The sequence below is a fragment of the Aulostomus chinensis genome, chromosome 12 (genome assembly GCF_037954235.1).
Source record: "Aulostomus chinensis isolate RoL2024-O1b breed Wild chromosome 12, RoL_Achi_v1.0, whole genome shotgun sequence".
Lineage (NCBI taxonomy): Eukaryota > Metazoa > Chordata > Actinopteri > Syngnathiformes > Aulostomidae > Aulostomus > Aulostomus chinensis.
The window spans coordinates 22,506,175-22,526,773 of NC_141331.1; the positions used below are offsets into that span (position 1 = coordinate 22,506,175).

General features: G+C 45.0%; 1 protein-coding gene across 3 annotated transcripts in view; it reads right to left on the reverse strand.

Moving 5' to 3' along the window:
* Positions 1-20,599, reverse strand: part of LOC147252483 (SH3 domain-binding protein 4) — a 61,720-nt gene that overhangs the window by 9,466 nt on the left and 31,655 nt on the right. The window contains exon 8 of one of the 3 annotated variants that reach the window (XM_086220803.1): positions 10,866-20,596. The exons of the other annotated variants lie outside the window; for them this stretch is intronic. Within the exon in view, the coding sequence (XP_086076929.1) occupies positions 20,538-20,596 (59 nt within the window). The 3' untranslated portion in view covers positions 10,866-20,537. Of the gene's footprint in view, positions 1-10,865; positions 20,597-20,599 lie in introns of those variants that run through there. 3 annotated transcript variants of the gene reach the window in all.

Consider the following 20,599-nt stretch of genomic DNA (forward strand, 5'->3'; position numbering starts at 1 on the left):
CCCTGGGGACCACCACCCCGGTCTGCCACTCCAAAGGCACCGCTCCCAATGTCCACACAATGTTGCAGAGACGTGTCAACCAGGACAGCCTCACAACATCCAGAGCCTTGAGATACCCAGGTCTCATCCACCCCCAGAGCTCTGCCACCGCGGAGCCGCCTTGCCAAGCACTCCCCAAACTCTGTCTCTTCCATGTAGTATGTGTTGGTGGGATTGAGGAGTTCCTCAAAGTATTCCTTCCACCGCCCAATTATCTCCCTAGTTGACGTCAGCAGCCTCCCGTCCCCACTGTAAACAGCGTGTGCGAGTTGCTGCCTTCCCCCCCCTGAGGCGACAGACAGTTTGCCAGAAACTTTTCGGAGCCAACCGATAGTCATTCTCCATGGCCTCACAACTCCTCCCACGCCTGAGTTTTTGCCTTGGCGACCGCCATGGCTGCACACCGCTTAGCCTGGTCGGCTGCCTCTGGAGACCCACAGGCCAGCCATGCCCTATAAGCCTCCTTCTTCAGCCTGATGGCTCCCCTCACCTCTGGTGTCCACCAGCGGGTTCGAGGATTGGGCCTGCCAGGTCTGCGCGGCGTCTTCCCCTGCCATCTGATTCAACTCACCACCAGATGGTGATCAGTTGACAGCTCAGCTTCTCTCTTCACCCAAGTGTCCAGAACATGCGGTCGCAGGTCAATTGATATGACTATAAAATTGATCATAGACCTGCGACCTAGGATGTCCTGGTGCCACATACACCAGTGGGCATCCTTATGTTTGAACATGGTGTTAGTTATGGACAAACTGCGGCTTGCACAGAAGTCCAATAACTGCACACCACTCGGGTTCAGGTTGGGCCTGCTGTTCCTTCGAATCACGCCCTTCCAGGTCATGCTGTCATTGCCCACGTGAGCGTTGAAGTCTCCCAGTAGGACAATGGAGTCTCCAGCCGGGGCACCATCCAGTACCCTTCCCAAGGAATCCAAAAAGGGTGTGTACTCTGAACTGGTGTTAAGCACATAAGCGCAGACCACCGTCAGGACCCATTCCCCAACCCAGAGGCACAGGGAAGCAACCCTTTCATCCACGGGGTGAACCCCAATGTACAGGCAGAGAGTCTAGGGGTGACCAAAAAGACCACCCCCACCCTCCGCCTCTCACCTGGAGCAACTCCAGCGAAAGAGATAGTCCAAACCCTCTCAAGGACTTGGGTTCCGGACCCAGAGCTATAAATCAAGGTGAGGCCGACTATATCTAGCCAGTAACGCTCAACCTCTTCCACCAGCTCTAGCTACTTCCCGGTCAGAGAAGTAACGTTCCATGTCCCTAAAGCCCGCTTCCATGCCTGGGGTTCGGACAGCCCAGGCCTCCGCCTTGGACTGCCACCCAAGCCACAATGCACCGGAACCTTCTGGTTCCTCCTATGGGTGGTGGGTCCAAGGGAGGACGTGTTTGTGTCTCCTTTTCGGGCTAGGCCTGGCTGGGCCCCATGAGCGCCACTAAGCGCTCCTCATCGAGCCCCTACCCCGGGCCTGGCTCCAGGGCGGGGCCCCAGTGCCCCTCCGGGCTGGGTACACAAAACACTTGTTTGTTTCTCCATGAGGGGTCTGTTGAACCGTTCTTTGTCTGGCCCTTCACCTAGGACCAGTCTGCCCTGGGTGACCCTACGAGGGGCAAAATGCCCTCGACAGCATAGCTCCTAGGGTCACGAGGGCACTCAAACTCCTCCACCACAATAAGGTGACAGTTCCAGGAGGAGCAAATAAACATCTGCTTTCGTAAAACTTTTAGCCTGTGATCTGCAGAAAAAAAGGTATTTCCACACAGTTCAGACATGTAATCTCTCAAGCCTCAAACAGACCATATGGTCTGCTTGGTGTTACAAGTCACACGCATTGCCTTTTGTTTTAGGGGAGAAAGGTGTGGGGAACCCAACCACCTTGATTTACTTGTAGATATATCACAGACGACTTGGCACACACTTTCTTTCTTTCTTTCTGACTGAAAGACACAGCAAGACCTCAGAGGACCGTACGACTCTTTATTTCTTTTCACCAGGAGAAAAATCTTCATTTTGGGGGGGGGGGAAATGGCTGATTGCAACGGTAAGCAGTTTCTTTGATGATGTATTGTTGTCTTCAACTGATACAATGATGAAATACTAGTATGTTTTTAAACATTTATGTGAAGGAAAAGTAATCATTCCTGATCCACACAGTGTAGGACCCGCTGACTCTCAAGACTCTCTGCCCAAGACCTGTGACCTATCTTAAAACAATTTCTGAACACAGTATGGCAGAAGACTTGTGTGAGTATACAGCCAACGGTGCTAGCCTGCCATGTGGATGCTCATGGTTCACCCGTCCAATGACGTACTGCACCTACTGGGGACATAATCCAAACATCGAAGACTGGCCCTCAACAGTTGATACTGGTGAGACTCCCCATGACCTGCAGAAAAAAGTTATTTCCATGTGTTCTGTTGATATGTCCTGACATGTCCTCTCTCATGCTTTCAAACACCCATATTGACCACGTTTGACGTCCTGCCTTTTGTTTTGGGGAGGAGGGGTGGGGAACCCAAACCCTGCCTTTGAGGTGCTATGACTATTTTAACTGTATGTTTAATGGTGTTGTTATTTCTGTTTCTTTTTTTAGTATATCCAACAAAACAAGCTGAGAGCAAGCAGGTGTATTCAGCGATGGTGACTAGGCAGCTGGAATTTCCACCAGAGGATGCTTCGGGGCATGCAGGACTATACGTGGATAATGAAGACGGGTTCATGAATCGTGAAATTTCACACAAATTCATAGAACATCTAAGAACTTTTGTCTTACTGCTGCTCAATGCTTCAATAAACACAGTGGATTGATGATTGTCTGGGCTGCCAGATGAAGCATTCATGTGAGAGCAACCACACATGAGGGGAAGAAATACCTGGGGCCTCATGTATCAATACTTGCATGGATCTCATGCTAAAAAAACTGTGGTCACAAGAAAGTTGCGTATGCACAAAAAAATCTGGATGTATCAATATGTGCAAGCACCGGAATCCACGCACGTTTCCTTGATACATCCCAATCAGTGTGGAATTGAGCACAGATGTCGGAGCAACCAGGCCCGCCCCTGTTATGCCCACCTATAAATACGCAAATTTATTTAAATAGGGTCTCCGCTGTCAGCACTTGCAAAATAATGCGAATAAGAAAAAGAGGTTCACTGCGTGCGAGCTGGTCGGGAAGGTGGAGGAGAGACAGCATTTTCTGTTTGGCAGCCTGTCCAGTGGTGTCAGTACAAACAATAAAGGTTGAGAGTGGGATAAGTAAGTAAGTAAGTAAGTAAGTGCGACAGGGTGAACACGGTGGGTTCGGCACATCACACCCCCGCAAGATGAAAAAAAAAAGTGGTCAGACCTGTTATTGGCTAAAGTTCCCTTCTAATCACCAGTGTTGTTTCCCATCATGTTCATACATCTTAACCACTTCTAATGACGGAAAGAAGGAGTCACTACGTGTTTGAAGTTTTATGACAACGGTAGAAAAGTGTTCACTCCTCCTTTACTGAACATCGAAGTGATACAAAGCTCAGTTTTCCTCACTAAACTGGCGCGAGCATCACTATGTCATAAGCTTGCACCACCGCTAGCGCTCTGAAAGATTTCCTCTCTATTTCTAATGCATGTCTGCAATTCTAACTTCCTAAACAATGCAAGCTAACGTATGACTAAATTCAACACTGCGCAATCACTGAATGCAATAACTACAAAGATCAATTGACTTAAATCTAAATTTAAACAACAATATGGAAAATGGCACTAACAGGACCTCAAGGTGGAGGTCAAGCGGTGTACAGCTGCCCTCCGGAGGAGTGCGGGCCAGGCAGGTGGGGGTCAGGGAGAGGGGCACCTGACAGAATTTGAGCAGCGGGTGACGGGCAGCACCTCTAAGGGGGGGACTGTTGCCGCCACCCACGCTGACTCCGAGAGCCTGGAGGATAAGTGGCAACTCCATTTCTTACGCAACATTTTTACATGCTTTGCCAAAGATGTAAAGGCAAAAATACACAGAATCAGCCATTTAAATAAACCAATATGTTTAATAGAAATTGATCAGTCGGCCATGCCTCTGACATGCAGCACCCCTGCCGGCTCCTGCGCCAGCCCGTCCACCGGCTCAGAGTCATCCACCAGGACCAGCTGCATTCGGGGCCAGCCCGTCCCCCAGCACCAGCACCAGGTCAACAAGCGGCGGACAGCCCACCCGGACCCAGTGGCGCATCCTCCTGCCCACACGGATCCAGAGGGTGGGTCCTCACACAGGCGGTCCTGCTGTCGCAGGAGGACATTATTAGGGAAATAACGGGAATCAATGAGCGGCTTGACTGCCTGATAAATGTTCTGGAATGTTTCGTGGACAAAATAAATTAATCTGGCTTCATAAATCGTGTAATCGTTTCTTACCCATTCACACTGTGGAAATGAAATTCACGCCTGCGAGGACGGCTGCCCGGCCCGGATCGGCGTCCATCCCTCCAGCGTCTGCGCATCAATGATGAATCCCTTACGATGAACGTAAGCGTATTCCTCATGGGATGGCGCTTTTATGGCAACATGAGTGCAGTCATTAGAGAATTAGACATTAGAGAATCCGGCTATTGCTACAAATTGTGCTTTAATATTGACCTGTTCAACCGCACCATAAGGGAATTTAATGTACCTGCGTGAGAGGCAGATGATCAGGTCCACCACCCAGGGCATGGCCCGGCTGAGGGTCGACTTACTCACCCCGGAACAGTCCGCCATCTCCCGCTGGAAGGCTTTTTTGTGCCCGATGTATGTGCGGTTATCAAATAATGTCAGTCACCAAACACAGCCACAGGGTGTCGCCAATGGACCAAAGTGCAGTTAACGTGATATAATCGGCTTTCCTCCAACTTCTACGGCACCTCCAGAGTTGGCGTGAAACAGCACAAGACAACAACTTTTCGCGTTGATACTTCTGAACTTGAGCGTCGATCCTGGCGTACACAAGTTTTTCTTGCATAAACCGCGTTGATACATGAGGCCCCTGATGATTATTTTGAAAGAAATTATGAAAACATACTATGCAAGCTTTGAAATAGAAATTTCATCCTCACGATTAGAAATTCCCTGTTTCTGAAACACATGGTCATCATTCCTGCTAAAATCACGGGCGCTGCTGAGACACTGTTGACGATACTAGCGTAACCAGGTGTGGCAACAAAAGCGATTGATTATTTTATACCGGTAGGTGACCACGACTGGAATATTTATGCTGATAAACGCATGATCTCAAACACTTGCTATTCTAATTAGGTGTAGCTTCAGCGTTGTATGTATTATTTTGATTTGACTTCTCTGTTTTTCCCTGTGTGCTCTGGTGTGATAAATAAAACTTCTTTTTTTTATACATAGTGCTATTACTGTAGTGTTTTTTTATGACGCCCGAGCTGTTTGTCTGATTATTAGAACTTTAAAAGTAAAAGAAGAGGAGGTGTTCTGTATCAGATTGAAAGCAATGCCCCCCCCCCCCCACACACACACACACACACACACGCTGGTCAGCCTATGAGGACACAGGCCCAGCCCATGGACCCTAGATTGAAGGTATAAGAAACATAACGCATCGCTCATTTCACCAGCATCACCCCAAACAGCACGACCAGACCAGACCAGCATTTTATCGGTACCAGAAAGGTGACTCATCAGAATGGCTATGCGTCCCGCCGGAGAATTGGATTCCAGCCTCGTTCTCGAGGGTATGCCTGAGCAGCATGTAGACCATGGTGGTCCAAAACGCAAAAAGAATCGGGTAGATAAGAGCGCAACACTAAAGTATGAGGAGACTGTTGCAGGGGTTTTTCGGCATGTGTATAAAGTTAAATACGTAGATGGTAAAGTTTATCTGAGTGTGGGCGATGCATGTGTGGACTTGTACAGGGCCGGCGCCGTGCATTTCATGTCTGTTCGTGATTGGGCTCATTTTTATGACATATTACACTCAAACTTCCCCAGTAGCCCTATAACGAGCTACAGTGAGTGGTATATGTCCGGATGGCACAGCTCATCATGGTGTGAATCATACAGAGCTTGTCACAGTGGTGCTATGCTTTACCTGACAACGTGTCTCGACAGAACAAAAAAAGGACCAAAAGAATTTGAAAACTTTTGTACAGTGGTACAACAGGCCCACTTTGTTCGAAAACGCCTTATTTTTGATAATTTGTGGAATCTTGAGGGGGATGCCTGTGATGGCTTCCTGCATCCGTCCGAGGAACACGAAGGCTTGACGCCTTCCTTCATGTTGGGATTCAGAGCCCATGTGCTGACGAATGTCATTTTCTTCCTCCCTCTGTTCCACGTGGAGATGAGACAGAACAAAGACTAATAAAAACTTTCCCGCCAGCCACCAGGTTGAGGTGTGGCAATCCTCTTCAAAGGGGGAAAACCACTACTCATTGGCTGAGAGCCCAGGGGGTCCCCGCTACGTCATCATCAGCGGTGGACCTATAAAACCAGACATACTGCCAAAGTACGCTAACTTCACCAAGTAGCGTCTGCCGAAAGGGAGCAACCACCACGTGTCTCCCCTTATTCCTCTACTTTGTTCGTCAAGCTGCAGTCTACAACTCGCGGGACGAGTCAAATCCACAGACTTTCACTTTCGATTCAGTCACGTGACCGCGGTTCTCCTCATCCCCTAATACGGAGAATCCACGCATCCCTTTTTTCTCTTTTTGACTTTGTTTTTGGATCCAAGAGAGACAGCCCGCACCCACTGATCTCCTCTACCTTGCAGAAGCACGCAAGTTTTGTCGGGAAGTGTTGCTCAGGACAATTCCCCGACCCGGTCGACCGCGGAGGCGCGTATCCAAGCCAAGGAACGGACCCTCTGCAAGCGCCATCTCCATCTCCGCCTCGGAGTGGAGCAACGATAGTAAGGCATTAATGTATCTGGGCAGAGATCGTAGTCAAGAGTGTAACAGTAAACGCTGCAAGTGAACGAGCCGCCGAGCTCTCATCGTATCACTGTCACTGTGTCGTTGTGCTGTGTTAACTCTGTTGTATCAGATGGGCCGCCGTGCCCTCAGCTCTGATCATCAAGAGTTATCACTGTTTGGTTTCCACAACTGAGCTGAGTTCATGATCGGTGGCCGTCTACGAAGTCGAAAGAGCTGTAACCTCGTCTGTGGAAGCGCACGTACCAGACTCGGTCGAAACCTGTACACGTGCACACGGCGAGCGGGAGCGAGCTCTTTGTTTTTGTCGGCGCCATTTAATCTGAATCTACAGTAAGGTTAGATCTTTCCTTTCCTCCCCCACTCTGCTCCCACTTTGCACACCTCCACAGACGTGACTAGGACTCTGCAGCCTCCCTGCCCCCCCTCTTCCTATTCAGCGGAAGTCAGGGCGGACATTTTGGCTCTATTCGTCCTAGTCCGCCATTTTGGGTCAGTTACCCTGACCCGCTCGGGTGCGCACGCGCACCCTCCCTCCCTTCCTCTCGCTCGCTCGCTCTCTCTCTCTCGCTCGCTCTCTCTCTCTTACACACACAAACACACACCCTTGATAGAAGTAGATGTTAGATAATAGTCCATAATTGTGAAGATATACCTATTGATTATTGCTGTGTTAATTGTAAAATTTATATTGTGATAATAAATGTGTTATATTTTGCAACAATTCGACTCCTGGTTTTATTGTGTGTGGATTGAACTTTGATTGCTGGTTTGATTGGGTCAGTGCTCGGAATCACACCTTCTATTTGATTGAGACTGAATAGACCTGATAGTAATTGATTTTAATTTAGATGCAGGCACAAATTTTTATAACAAACACTTTTCAGCAGCTGATGAAGATGCATAATATCGTCCATTTTTCCACCCAAGACCAAGGCTAGCGTGGTGGAGCGGTTTAACAGAACATTAAGGACAAGCATGTGGAGGTATTTAACATCTGTTAATTCGAAGCGATATGTGGATGTGATCCAGGAGCTGGTTGATGCGCACAACAAATCTTTTCACAGATCAATTAAAATGGCTCCTTGTGATGCGTACAGTGAAAATGAGGCCATAGTCTTTCACAACTTGTACAAAACATCCCCGAATTCCAGAATTGCAGATTTTAAATATGAGGTTGAGGATACTGTGCGAATATCAAAGCTGTGCAGTGTGTTTAGAAAGGGCGATGAACAGACTTTTACAGATGAATATTTTACTGTGACAGAGTGTGTGGCCAGAGACCCGCCGGAGTACAGATTAACAGACATGGCGGGAGAGCTGGTTAAAGGAACATTTTACGCACAGGAGTTGCAGTATGTGATAGTGGATTTAAAAAAAAAAAAGTTTTAAAATCAAGGAAATACTGGACAGGAAAAAAGAGGCGGGTACAAACTTTTGGTAAAGTGGTTGGGGTGGCCTGAGAAATTTAATAGTTGGATTGTCGCCAGTGATATTGTCAATGTTTCATAAACGTCAGAGCCCTAGCGCCTTGTCAATCACTTGGCATTCTGACACGCTAGGAGATGGATGAAATTGATGGCTTTTACATCACGCTACCAAGTAATGTGTCATTGCACGTTTATCCTAATAACAAGATATGCAACTACAGGACAAAACTAGCTATACCTGTTGTTTTAAACAAACCGTACGAAGTGCATGTTATCGAAGTCCAATACCCCAGGATTTGGTCAAGTTTCCCCGCTTCCAACGCTCACATCTCTGTGACCACAACTAATCATAGGACAAAGGTTGTGGAAAAGAAAGACCTCTCTCTAACTGTGGGATATTATGATTCAGTCTTCCAAATTTTAAATGAGATTAATGCAAAGCTCAACACGCACACTGCGTATGGACTCATACACTTTGCGTACAACAACAATAGGGTTTACGTAGGATGGTTTCAATCGATTACAAACAAACTGAAAGATAGCTCCTTTCAAAATACTACCCTCACGCTGAGAGGGTGACTAGCTGAAATACTGGGTTTTATCCCAGGGGAGGAGTTTGAGATTTTACCGGCTGTTTCAAAGACACTCATAGTCCCCCACCCAGCAGACATTCACAGTGGACAATACAATATTTTTATTTATAGCGATATTGTGAATTACCAGCTGGTCGGTGACAGCCACGTTCCGCTCGTGCGGTGTATAAATGTATCTGATGAGCACAGACACATGCCCACTTAGACTTTTGACAAGCCACACTACATGTCGCTCTCCAAATCTGTTATAGACGACATAGAGATATAATTTAGAAACTATCAAAACGAGCACATCCCGTTTATGTACGGGAAGGCAATCGTGAAACTACACTTTAGACCTGCAAAGTACAAGTTTAAAAAAAAGTACAAGTATAAAAAAAATTGATACAGCTATGTACACCCCTCATATCAGCAACAATGGGAGATATATGTCATATTACATGAACCAGGCAAGTGGCACGATGCCAGGGTTCATAGGAACGAGCACTCAATATGGTAAAGGTCTGGGTGGAATGTTTCGCAGTTTATTCAGGATGGCTCTGCCCTTGCTGAGGAGGGGTTTAAATATAGCAAAGCCTCATTTAAAGACAGCAGCCACTAGCACTGTGGGGGATGTGGTTTCAAACATAGCAAAAAGTAGCATGTCGGGGCGACAGGAAGGAAACGGTCTTTTTGTACACACCAAACAACTGAGAAAAATACCACCCAGCATCTCCGCCCCACAAAAAAAAGAAAAGAAATAAAACATCAGCCAAAACATCATATCGTTCCAGAAAGAAGGCAACAGCCAAGAGAGGAGCATCCAAACTCGCGGCAGACCGCTGATAAGAGATATATTTTGACAAAATGTCACTGATTCATAGCCAGTCAGGAGAGTGCGTGAAAACTGAGCTTGATCTGTTCTCAGTCCCATACACACAGACATCTATTGAGAAATCTACGTATGTGGAAATTACTCTTGTCTCAGCCATCACAGACACAGGACCCTTGGAGTTTTATATTTTGGCATGCGGCAAGGATTACCTGGATTTGAATGACTCGTATCTCTACGTACAAATGCGGATCCAAAATCCGGACAGTACACCTATTGACGGTCAGTCTAATGTGGGCTTGATTAACTACCCTGGATGCAGTTTATTCTCACAAGTTGACGTGAAAATAGGTGATAGGTTTATCACGCAGAGCTCCAACACATACCCATACCGGGGAATAACTGAATGTTTAATCAATTATAACACGGACACCCTGAACACAGTTTGGCACGGCGTTATTTTGTAAAGACACGCCTAATCATATGAACAACACACCTGTGACAGGTCCTAATTATGGACTCGTACACTGAGGAACGTTTACCACCATCAGTACAATTGTTGAGCTCATTGGTCCGATCCATGCAGATTTGTTTTTTCAAGAGAAACTTATGCTCAGTGGAATTGACATATATTGTATAAAGCCAAAATTGTGTCAGCCAACATATTTGTAGAAAACGTCTCCTCTCTCCCGGTCAGACTAGCCCACAGCAGGGTGTTACAGCACACAAACGCAAAATATGCAATCAAAAGAGTGGCTTTAAAGACATTTTCCATCCTTCAGGGAACTAGAGTCTGCAATTGTCCTTTACAATGGACAGGGTCAGAAATTTGTGATTATAGGCTTCGTTGATAACGAAGCTTACACGGGGTCATATATCAGGAACCCATTTAATTTTCAGAATTACAACACCAAGTTTATTAGCCTGTATGTTGATGGGACACCCTACCCATCAAAACCGTTTCAACCGCATTTCCAAAATGGTCATTATGTAAGGGAGTACTTTCAACTTGATCAAACTACGGGACGACACCTAAAGGACAGATCACTTGGCATAACAGAACAGAATTTGGTTCTGGCTACACCCTGTTTTGTTTCAGCCTGGAGCCTAACGAGGACCACGGCGGAAATGTCTCTCTGATCAAATCCAGAAACGTGAGATTGGAGGTGCAATTCAGAAACCCCTCGCCTGTTTGATTCAGTAATTGAGATATCAATGACTGGAATAACTTTATAATTGTGTCTTATTCCAAAAAGCAGGTTCAAAGTCGCCAAGCTACCATCTGCAGCCAACACTGCATGTTTTTTCTTTATCACATGCAGAAAGGATTTATCTTTTTGGATGAAATGTATACGGATAATTTAATTTGTAATGATCCTATGGTTTCTAAGTTTGTTAACAATATTAGACCTGCAGCTGTGTGCCGTGGCTATGATTTTACATGTGTTCAGTGTGGAAAATAATAAGATTCAGTCGAAAATCAGTAAGTCTACACCATATTTATTTACAAACAACATCATAACATATGCACCAGCAGTTATTTAAAGCAAAACATCATACAAGGCAACAACATATGCAATAATAGGAAAAAGGCATGGATTTACATTTATCAAAGAGTTTAAAAACTGCACCGATCGAAGTAGTAACAAGGATTAAAAAGAATAACAAGGACAGGCATTAAATTCAATAGCTCACCCACAACTCGTCACCCAACAATGTTTTCTTTCTACCTCTTCTTTTTCTTCTTTCAATAGGTGTTGAATACGTAAAACTGACATCACCAGCGTGTTTTATGTCTGCAATAGCTTTGCGGACTTGTGTGTTTGGTATTGTCGAAAGTGGTACATTCAAATCAGCCAGAGTTTTTAGAAAAGTTGTCCACCCTGTCAGTCTTGACGAGTCATTTACATTGGGATTAGCAGTAACACTCTTGATCAAATCACACACGTGTGACCCTTTAATTACTTTATTGTTGAAGATGGTCTCCACTTGGTCTGACCATGACACCGTGTCAGGAGCACTTGTCAACAAGGCCAAAATGTGCTCTGCATTTTTCCGATTCCTCTAAGGCATGTGTTTTAATAAATCTGAGACTACCCTGTCTCTAACAACAGGTCTCTGTGGGACGATGGGGGCAGCATCATCAGTTGTAGCATCAGCAACAGCGACGTCATCAGGAGGCACAGCGTAAGCGGACTTTTCAGAAAGAGGAGCGACAGTCTTTTCTTGCTCACCTTGTCTCACAAGTGTCAGATACCTTTGAGGATAGATGCATATTTTTTAACTTTTTCATACAAATTCACACCTGGCTGATCCAAAACCTCGGCCATTGCTTTGTCCAGTTTGTTTTGCGCATCATTCCTAATTGATCCGGTGTTCTGTTTCTTTCACAAATCCAGCTGGCGTTGGGGAACCATAGACATTTTATCCGTATATTCCATGGTTTACTTTACTTTCTCCGAATGAGATCAACGATGAAGGGTATATCAGCACCTAACAGTGGCAGTAGAAATACACCAGACTGGTTTACAGATTTTCTTTTTTGAACAAGTTTAACTTTTTTGTCCGCAATGAGTCTAATCTGATTTTTTTTCTTTTTAAGATGTTTTTACTGGCTGGTGTTTAGCACAATGTTCCCATTTAGCACGTGACCTTTCTCATTCTAGGTGATGACTTATACTGTATAGCTGCTGGAGCAGAGGGAGGTTTCTTTGAACGCATGAAAATGTCATGACTTTTTTGTAATCATTTTAGGCATGAAGACAACTGACTTCTCCGCCAAAAGATCGCTTCTGAGCCTTAAATGATCTGGTGTCTGAGCTTGATAATCTATGAACAGGTACCCGTAAGGGGCAGAGGTTGCGTCATTAAACGACCCCCCAAAAATTAGCTGTTTCCTGGAAACATCTGTCTTCCCAATAATGAGATTTGATATTGGTCCCTGGGATCTTGAAAAGAATTAAATAATTGGTGTTTAGGCTTATGGTCCTGCTGGCCTTACCCTGAATAAACAAGTTTTGTACCAGATATATGCAGCTAAGATTTCGATGATGAACATATTTTGTAAAAACATTTTCCATCCATTGTCTTCCGCTTATTCTTATTAAGGGTCACGGGGGGGCTGGAACCTATCTCAGCATCAACAGGCGAGAGGCGGGGTTCACCCTGGACAGGTCGCCAGTCCATTGCAGGGCACACACACATAGACAAACAACCATTCACACTCATAACCTACAGTCAATTTAGAGTATCCAATTAGCCTAGTCCCCAATTGCATGTCTTTGGATGGTGGGACGAAGCCGGAGTACCCAGAGAGAACTCACACAGGCATGGGGAGAACATGCAAACTCCACACAGAAAGATCCCATGCCCAAGCTGGGACTCGAACCAAGAACCTTCTTGCTGTGAGGCGACAGTGCTAACCACTGCACCACCGTGCAGCTGTAAAAACATTTTGAACTTCTATATTACTGCATGTATCATTCATCAAGTACTCAATAATTAATAGATTTTTTTTTAAGGTGGTAGCAGAGAATCGTCACACGAGTCTGGTAAACCCTCCACAAAGTTTATATCTCTGAGTTTTAAAAGATGGTCATACATTGGTTGCCAACAAGAATAAATGTAAACAATGTTGTCTATAGGATGTGAAATAATCTGCTGTGCTTTTGCTATAATATCTTCAACAAAAAAAGTTTTTCCGCAATTGGAAGGGCCGCTCACCACCATGCTAAAGGGATGTTTTAACCAAGGGTCAAAACCTGGATCCATTTTTTAAAAAAAACGTAAGGCAGAGTGGTGTAATCGGGAAAAAGTCAACGCTTGTTACAAACCACCTGAACTTTTTTGTGTCATTTGATTGTATGCTACACGGCTGTCAAGTAGGTGTCTGTGTTTTTATTGGCTGTGAATGAACAGTTTCATCGCATTTGTGCGGCCGCCAAACAGTGCATCTCTAGGGTTTAGACATTCAGGTTTTTTTGTACGTGGATAGAAAGCCCATAATGGTCTGGTCAGATCTACAAAGAGCAGCCCACTCACAGTCCCACATCACAACCACCCTCATGCCATGCTGCAACCTTATGGTTGACACGCATTCGGAAAATTGATGGAAGAGTTCCCCATAAGAAATTTTGGATGCGGGGTTCACCTCACTCTCCGGATAACATTTGACACATCCACGGTAAAAACACCTAGCAAAATTATAACACGTCTTTGTAGACTCACAGAAGCCATCCAAAAAGTATGGACTGATCTTCCGCTTGCCCCCGTTAAGAACGTGTTGAATGTGTATGTTCTCAGTGCGGAACACATACTCCAACCACTGAATGGATGGACGTTAGAGCAAGTCTTAATTTGTTGCACGTATGCTCCACCAAGCGCCAGTGTGTTGCGGGGTAAAAAAAGTGTTGTATAGACACCCATGCAACTGCCTGCTAGTGTGGTGAAACTGTAGAGTCTAAAAACATGTCATGGTAGATTGTGCAGACCTTTCTCAACACTTCCACATCATTAATGCAGTATTTGTACATTGCAGTTTGAAGGTCAAATGTTTCATGGCGCACAGTGTTGTACCAATCCATAAACCTTTTCTGGTTGCCGACACTCATTTTATCAAAGCCGTAGAAAGAAAAAGGTCGGGTGTTTACCCTTGTAGTATTCTGTGGCCCTGGTGTTAAACAGGTGTGGGAAGTACCCCTTTTCTAAGTCTTTAAATCCTAGAGCGTCAGGGGTTTTTGCCAATCGCATTGGAAGAAAAGAGAAAGAGTCGATCCATCTCTGATTGTATGCTTTATCATACATGTGGATCACTTTACTGCTGTACATTGTGACGGATGGTGCAATTCCCCGCTTGATGAAATGCTCTAATAGGATGTAGTTGTCAAAACCTGAGGCATTGTAGGCTATAAACGTGAATCTGAAAAATTTGGGCTTCCTGTAATGATTAATAAATTCCGAGACGCACCGCGAAGTGTTGAAACAGAATTTGTTTCCGTCTATGTCCATTGCAACAAAACATGCCTCATGCTTCCCCTCATGGTAACGAGTCTCAAATCATACAGGATGTATTTTCTCCTGGGGTCCTTTTTTTCCAATAGGTTGTATATAGCACACATGCTCCGAGCTACCGTTAATAACACATTCATGACAGTGTTCACATGTTGATGGCTTGCAGGCGTTTTTTTTTTTTACCAACTGCTGCACCTGCTGCAAAATTTTTGTGGCAGGGAGTCAGGTCGTGTGTTTTTTCAGGCTCTTTGTGTGCTTTGTAACAAAAGTCTGATTTACAGATGCGGCAACAGTCCGTGCACTTTAAAGTGGTCAGCACTCATTCTTTGCAATATGTAAAGCACACATTGCACACATATTTGTAGTTGCGGATTAGAGGAGCATGATGAAGTGATTTAACAGTAATTACAGACATAAGCAGCTCCAAAAAAGGCTTTTACACTGGTGATTAAGTAGTAATGATTATCGTGAAAATAAAACCAGATTGTGTTTGATTTTGGGGTGGTGTTAGTTTTGAAACATTGTAGGCGTTTATGATCCTCTGCGTGGTGGTAAATCACTATTTTGGCGTTTCCTACGGATTCAAATCTGGACACGTGTGAATGAAACCGGTTGTGATGGGTTGAGACCTACTGACGCAGGCAGACGCTCAGCCTGCACCAGTTTGTCTGGATCAGTCGTTGAGGCATTGATGGCATGGGCAATGCATAGAGAAAAGCAAAGACTGTTGTCCTCTATACAGTTGTTGGGGTTAAAGAGGGAATTTGCCTTTTTAGAAAGACACATTCCCCAATTTCAGACACCCAGGGGCCCACCGGATTGGTTTTGTGCAATTGTAACAATAAAGAATAAACTGTAACAATAAACTCCAATTCATTATCAGTCATGGATGTGTCATTACTCTGAATAGCCTGAGCAACCACTTCTATAAATATAGCTTGGCTGTATTCGTCGTCGGATTGTAACACAGCTTGTACGTCTCTAGCCAGGGACGGCCCTCTAAAAACAACCCTTGGAAACCGCCGGGAGCGCCGGCGCTACCGAATTGCATGTGTCACTCTCATTAACATAACTCATGTACCATAAGTGCTATCGAAAAAATTCCAACGGTTACTAAAAGTAGAGAAGTTGGGCTTTCTGACCATATAGTGGTTGCTATGGCAACTCTCTGTAATAAAAGCACATCGCGTGTAGTGCTGGGCGCAGAGTGTAGGACATTTGAATAGAGTGGTAGTCGTTTTTGAGTGGTAATTTAGTGTTTTTTTAAGTATTTGAGTGGCTTTTTCGGTATTTTCATCAAGAAGATGCCACGAATGTCATCTAGGGTGATCAAAAACCCACACGATTCATCAGTGACTACGATGATGGAGACATTTATTCTGAACAATGGTACGTAACTATTTCCTCCTAATTTTGCGCAGTCCTCTAGGTGGGATAGTATTGTTAGCTTGTAAACTGTGTAGTTTGTGTGTTCTTGTAACAAAATCTCCCACAGGAATTCAGGATAAATAAAATTACACATCATCTCATGACTCAATAATTTGTAGGATGCTCTCTGCTGACGGGCTGTCAACAGAAAGCCGACCCAGTTCCTCTGGAAGTGGCAGTGAGGGAGCGATCCCCCCCGAAGGAAGCATAGTCCGAAGCAGAAGCCTGCTGTCAGCGACAAACCACCGCTTCACGTCTCTAATAGGTTCTCCCCACTCTGTGACACACCCGCCGAGAAATCTACTCTGGTAATTGGAAGTTCCATTATGAGAAACGTGAAGTTTGCGACACCGGCAACCATAGTGAAGTGCATTCCAGGGGCCAGAGCAGGCGACATCCAGTCAAATTTAAAACTGCTGGCTAAAAGTAAACGTAAATACGATAAAATCATTATCCACGTCGGCGGTAATGACATCCGACTACGCCAGTCGGAGGTCACAAAAATTAATATTGAGTCGGTGTGTACATTTGCGAAGACAATGTCGGACACCGTAGTGTTTAGACATGTTTAGCCGCATGTCGTCGTTCAACCGCTGGCTGTCGAGGTGGTGTCCAGCAAACCAAGTGGGCTTCATAGATAATTGGAAAACGTTCTGGGGGAGACCTGGTCTGATTAGGAGGGACGGCATCCATCTCATGTTGGACGGAGCTGCTCTCATTTCCAGAAATATGGCCCAGTTTATAATAGAACCAAAACCCTGACAACACAGAGTTCAAACCAGGAAGCAGAGCTGCCGTCTTACACGCTTCTCTGCGCGTCCATTAGGGCAGTTACCCACCCACAAACCCATAGAGACTGTGTCTGTCCCCCGACCACGTCAGTTTACTCATTTAAATTCTACTTGTAGAGGAGTCAATCAGAAAAACCTAATCAAAATTAACACAACCACTAAATTAACTCAAAAAAATCTAAAAATTAGATGTGGACTTTTAAATATCAGATCTCTGACGCCAAAAACTGAATTGGTTAATGAATTGATATCTGACAATTGTATTGACCTGTTCTGTCTCACTGAAACCTGGCTGCATTATGATGAGTGTGTTAGTCTAAACGAATCCACTCCTCCCAGTCACTTTAATACTCACATTCCCGAGGCTCTGGCCGAGGAGCTGGAGTTGCTGCCATTTTTGACAAAAGTTTAGTAATAAATCCCAAACCCAAAACAAGTTTCAATTAATTTGAGAGCCTGATTCTCAGTTTGTCTCATCCAGCCTGGAAAACAATACAGCCACTCTTATTTATCATTGTGTACCGCCCTCCTGGTCCTTAGTTCTCAAATCAGATAAAGTCATTATTGTAGGTGACTTCATATTCATGTGGATGTTGATAACGACAGTCTGCGGGCTGCATTTCTATCTCTTCTTGACAAAATTGGTTTCCATCAGTCTGTTCATGAACCGACTCACCACCACAACCACACCCTGGACCTCGTCCTAACATATGGAATTGAAGTTGAACATCTAGTTGTATTTCCACAGAACGCGCTTTTATCAGACCATCAATTAATCATTTTTGAATTTATTCTAATCAACTACACTCCACTCAGGAAAACAGTGGTTTCCAGATGTTTGTCTGTTCAGGCTGTAGCTAGATTTAAGGAAGCGATTCCAGTGGCGCTTAATTCAGTGTCAAGTCCCATTGTTACAGAGGACACTGTTGTCAACCTTAGTACCTCCCAAATTGATAATTTTATCGATAGTGCAACAGGCACCTTGGGATCAACTTTGGACTCATTTGCCCCACTAAAAACTAAATCTATAAATCAAAGGAAACAAGCATCTTGGTACAATTACGAAACCAGACAGCTTAAACAAAAAACCCAGAAGTTAGAGAGAATATGGCGCTCCTCCAAACTGGAGGAGTCTGACATCATCTGGCAAGACAGCCTTAAAAGTTATAAGAAAGCCCTTCGTATAGTGAGAGCAGCCTACTACTCGACACTAAGAGAGGAACACAAGAACAACCCCAGGTTCCTCTTCAGTAATGTAGCCAGACTGACAGAGAGCCACAGTTCTACTGAACCTAGCATTCCTGTTTCCCTGGGCAGCAAAGATTTCATGGACTTCTTTAATGACAAAATTGTCCTGATTAGAGAGAAAATTCACCTCCTCCTGCCATCAGCTGACAACATGGCACCTTTAGCCTCAGAAGCCTCAGAGGCTGCTGGAGGACCAGAAGTACACTTTGAGAGTTTTTCTACCGTTAGCCTTGATGAGCTCAGTTCAATCATTTCCTCCTCTAAACCATCCACCTGTCTTCTAGACCCCATCCCAACCAAGCTACTTAAGGACTCTCTACCCCTCATTAGCACCTCCCTCTTAGATATGATCAATGTGTCACTGTTATCTGGTTACGTCCTACAGTCCTTTAAAGTGGCAGTAATTGGACCCCTTCTCAAAAAAGCAACCCTGGATCCAGAAGTTTTGGCCAACTACAGACCAATATCAAATCTTCCTTTTCTCTCCAAAATTCTGGAGAAAGCAGTTGCTAAACAGCTGTGTGACTTTCTCCATAGCAACAGCCTATTAGAGGATTTCCAGTCAGGGTTCAGGATTCATCATAGCACAGAAACAGCAGAAACAGGAGGTCATTGGTAACTCACCAGGGTTACCAATGACCTCCTACTAGCATCAGATGAGGGACTGGTCTATGTGCTGGTCTTCTTAGATCTTAGTGCAGCTTTTGATACCATTGATCACCATATCCTTCTACGGAGACTGGAACATGTCATTGGCATTAAAGAAACTGCACCTAACTGGTTCAGGTCATATTTACTAGGTCAATCTCAATTTGTACTCACTAATGATAAACCCTCGGAAACCACTGCAGTCACTTATGGTGTTCTACAAGGCTCTGTGCTTGGACCAGTCCTCTTCACCCTTTATCTGCTTCCTCTCGGTCACATTTTTAGGAAAAAACTCAATAAATTTTCACTGTTATGCTGACGACACACAGCTGTACTTATCAATGCATCCACATGAAATAAATCAGCTGACTAAACTGGAGGCCTGTCTAAAGGAGATAAAAACTTGGATGACCCTTAATTTCCTTTTATTAAATTCCGATAAAACTGAAGTCATTGTCCTGGGCCCAAAACATCTTAGAGACACCCTATCTAATGAGATAGGTACCCTGGAAGGAATTACCTTGGCCCCCAGCACGACCGTGAGGAACCTAGGAGTTCTTTTCGATCAGGATCTGTCCTTTCATGCCCACATTAAGCAAATTTCTAGGACTTCTTTCTTTCATTTGCGAAACATTGCTAGGATCAGACACATCCTGTCTCAAAAGGATGCAAAAAAACTAGTCCATGCCTTTGTCACTTCCAGGCTGGATTACTGCAATTCCCTCCTATCAGGTTGCACCAGTAGGTCCCTAAAGTCTCTCCAGCTGGTCCAAAATGCTGCTGCCCGCGTGTTGACGAGAACTAGTAGAAGAAACCATGTCTCTCCTATACTGGCCTCTCTGCATTGGCTCCCTATCAAATTCAGAATAGAATTCAAAATTCTCCTTCTAACATACAAAGTCCTAAACAGTCAGGCACCTTCATATTTGACAGAGCTCCTAGTCCCCTATTGTCCAGCTCGAACCCTTCACTCCCAGGATGCAGGGTTACTGGTGGTTCCTAGAGTTTCTAAAAGTAGAATGGGAGCCAGAGCCTTGAGCTATCAGGCTCCGCTCCTGTGGAACCATCTCCCAGTTTCGGTCTGGGATGCAGGCACCCTCTCGACCTTTAAGAGCAGACTTAAGACCTTCCTTTTTGATCAGGCTTATAGTTGGGCTGCTTAGGCTGGCCCTTAGATATGCTGCTACAGGCTTAGGCTGCTGGGGGATCTCCCATGGTGCACTGGGTTTCTCTCTACTCCTCTCTGTCCTCCTATATTTGTCATACATAAATCATACTCATACATATGACTAACTCATCTTCTTCTCCGGAGCCTTTGGGCTCCCCTTATCCCAGATCCCAGATCCCGGGTGCTGCTGGAGGAGGCTGCAGACCTGAAGAGGCTCAAGCTGTCACCCGTAGCTCCTCCTGCTCACGTCCCCGCCTGTCCCACTCCTTCCTTCTGCATATCTGTCTTCCTCCATTATCTGTCTTTGTCTCTGCCCCGCTCTCTTGCTCTCTTTCCCCCCAACCGGTCAAAGCAGAAGGCTGTCCCCATTGAGCCTGGATCTGATCGATGTTCCTGCCTGTTAAAAGGAAGGTTTTCGTCGCCGCTGTTGCAGGATGTGCTTGCTCATGGAGAACTGTTGGGTGTAAATTCATTGAAGGAGCATGGTACTGGACCTGCTCTACCTG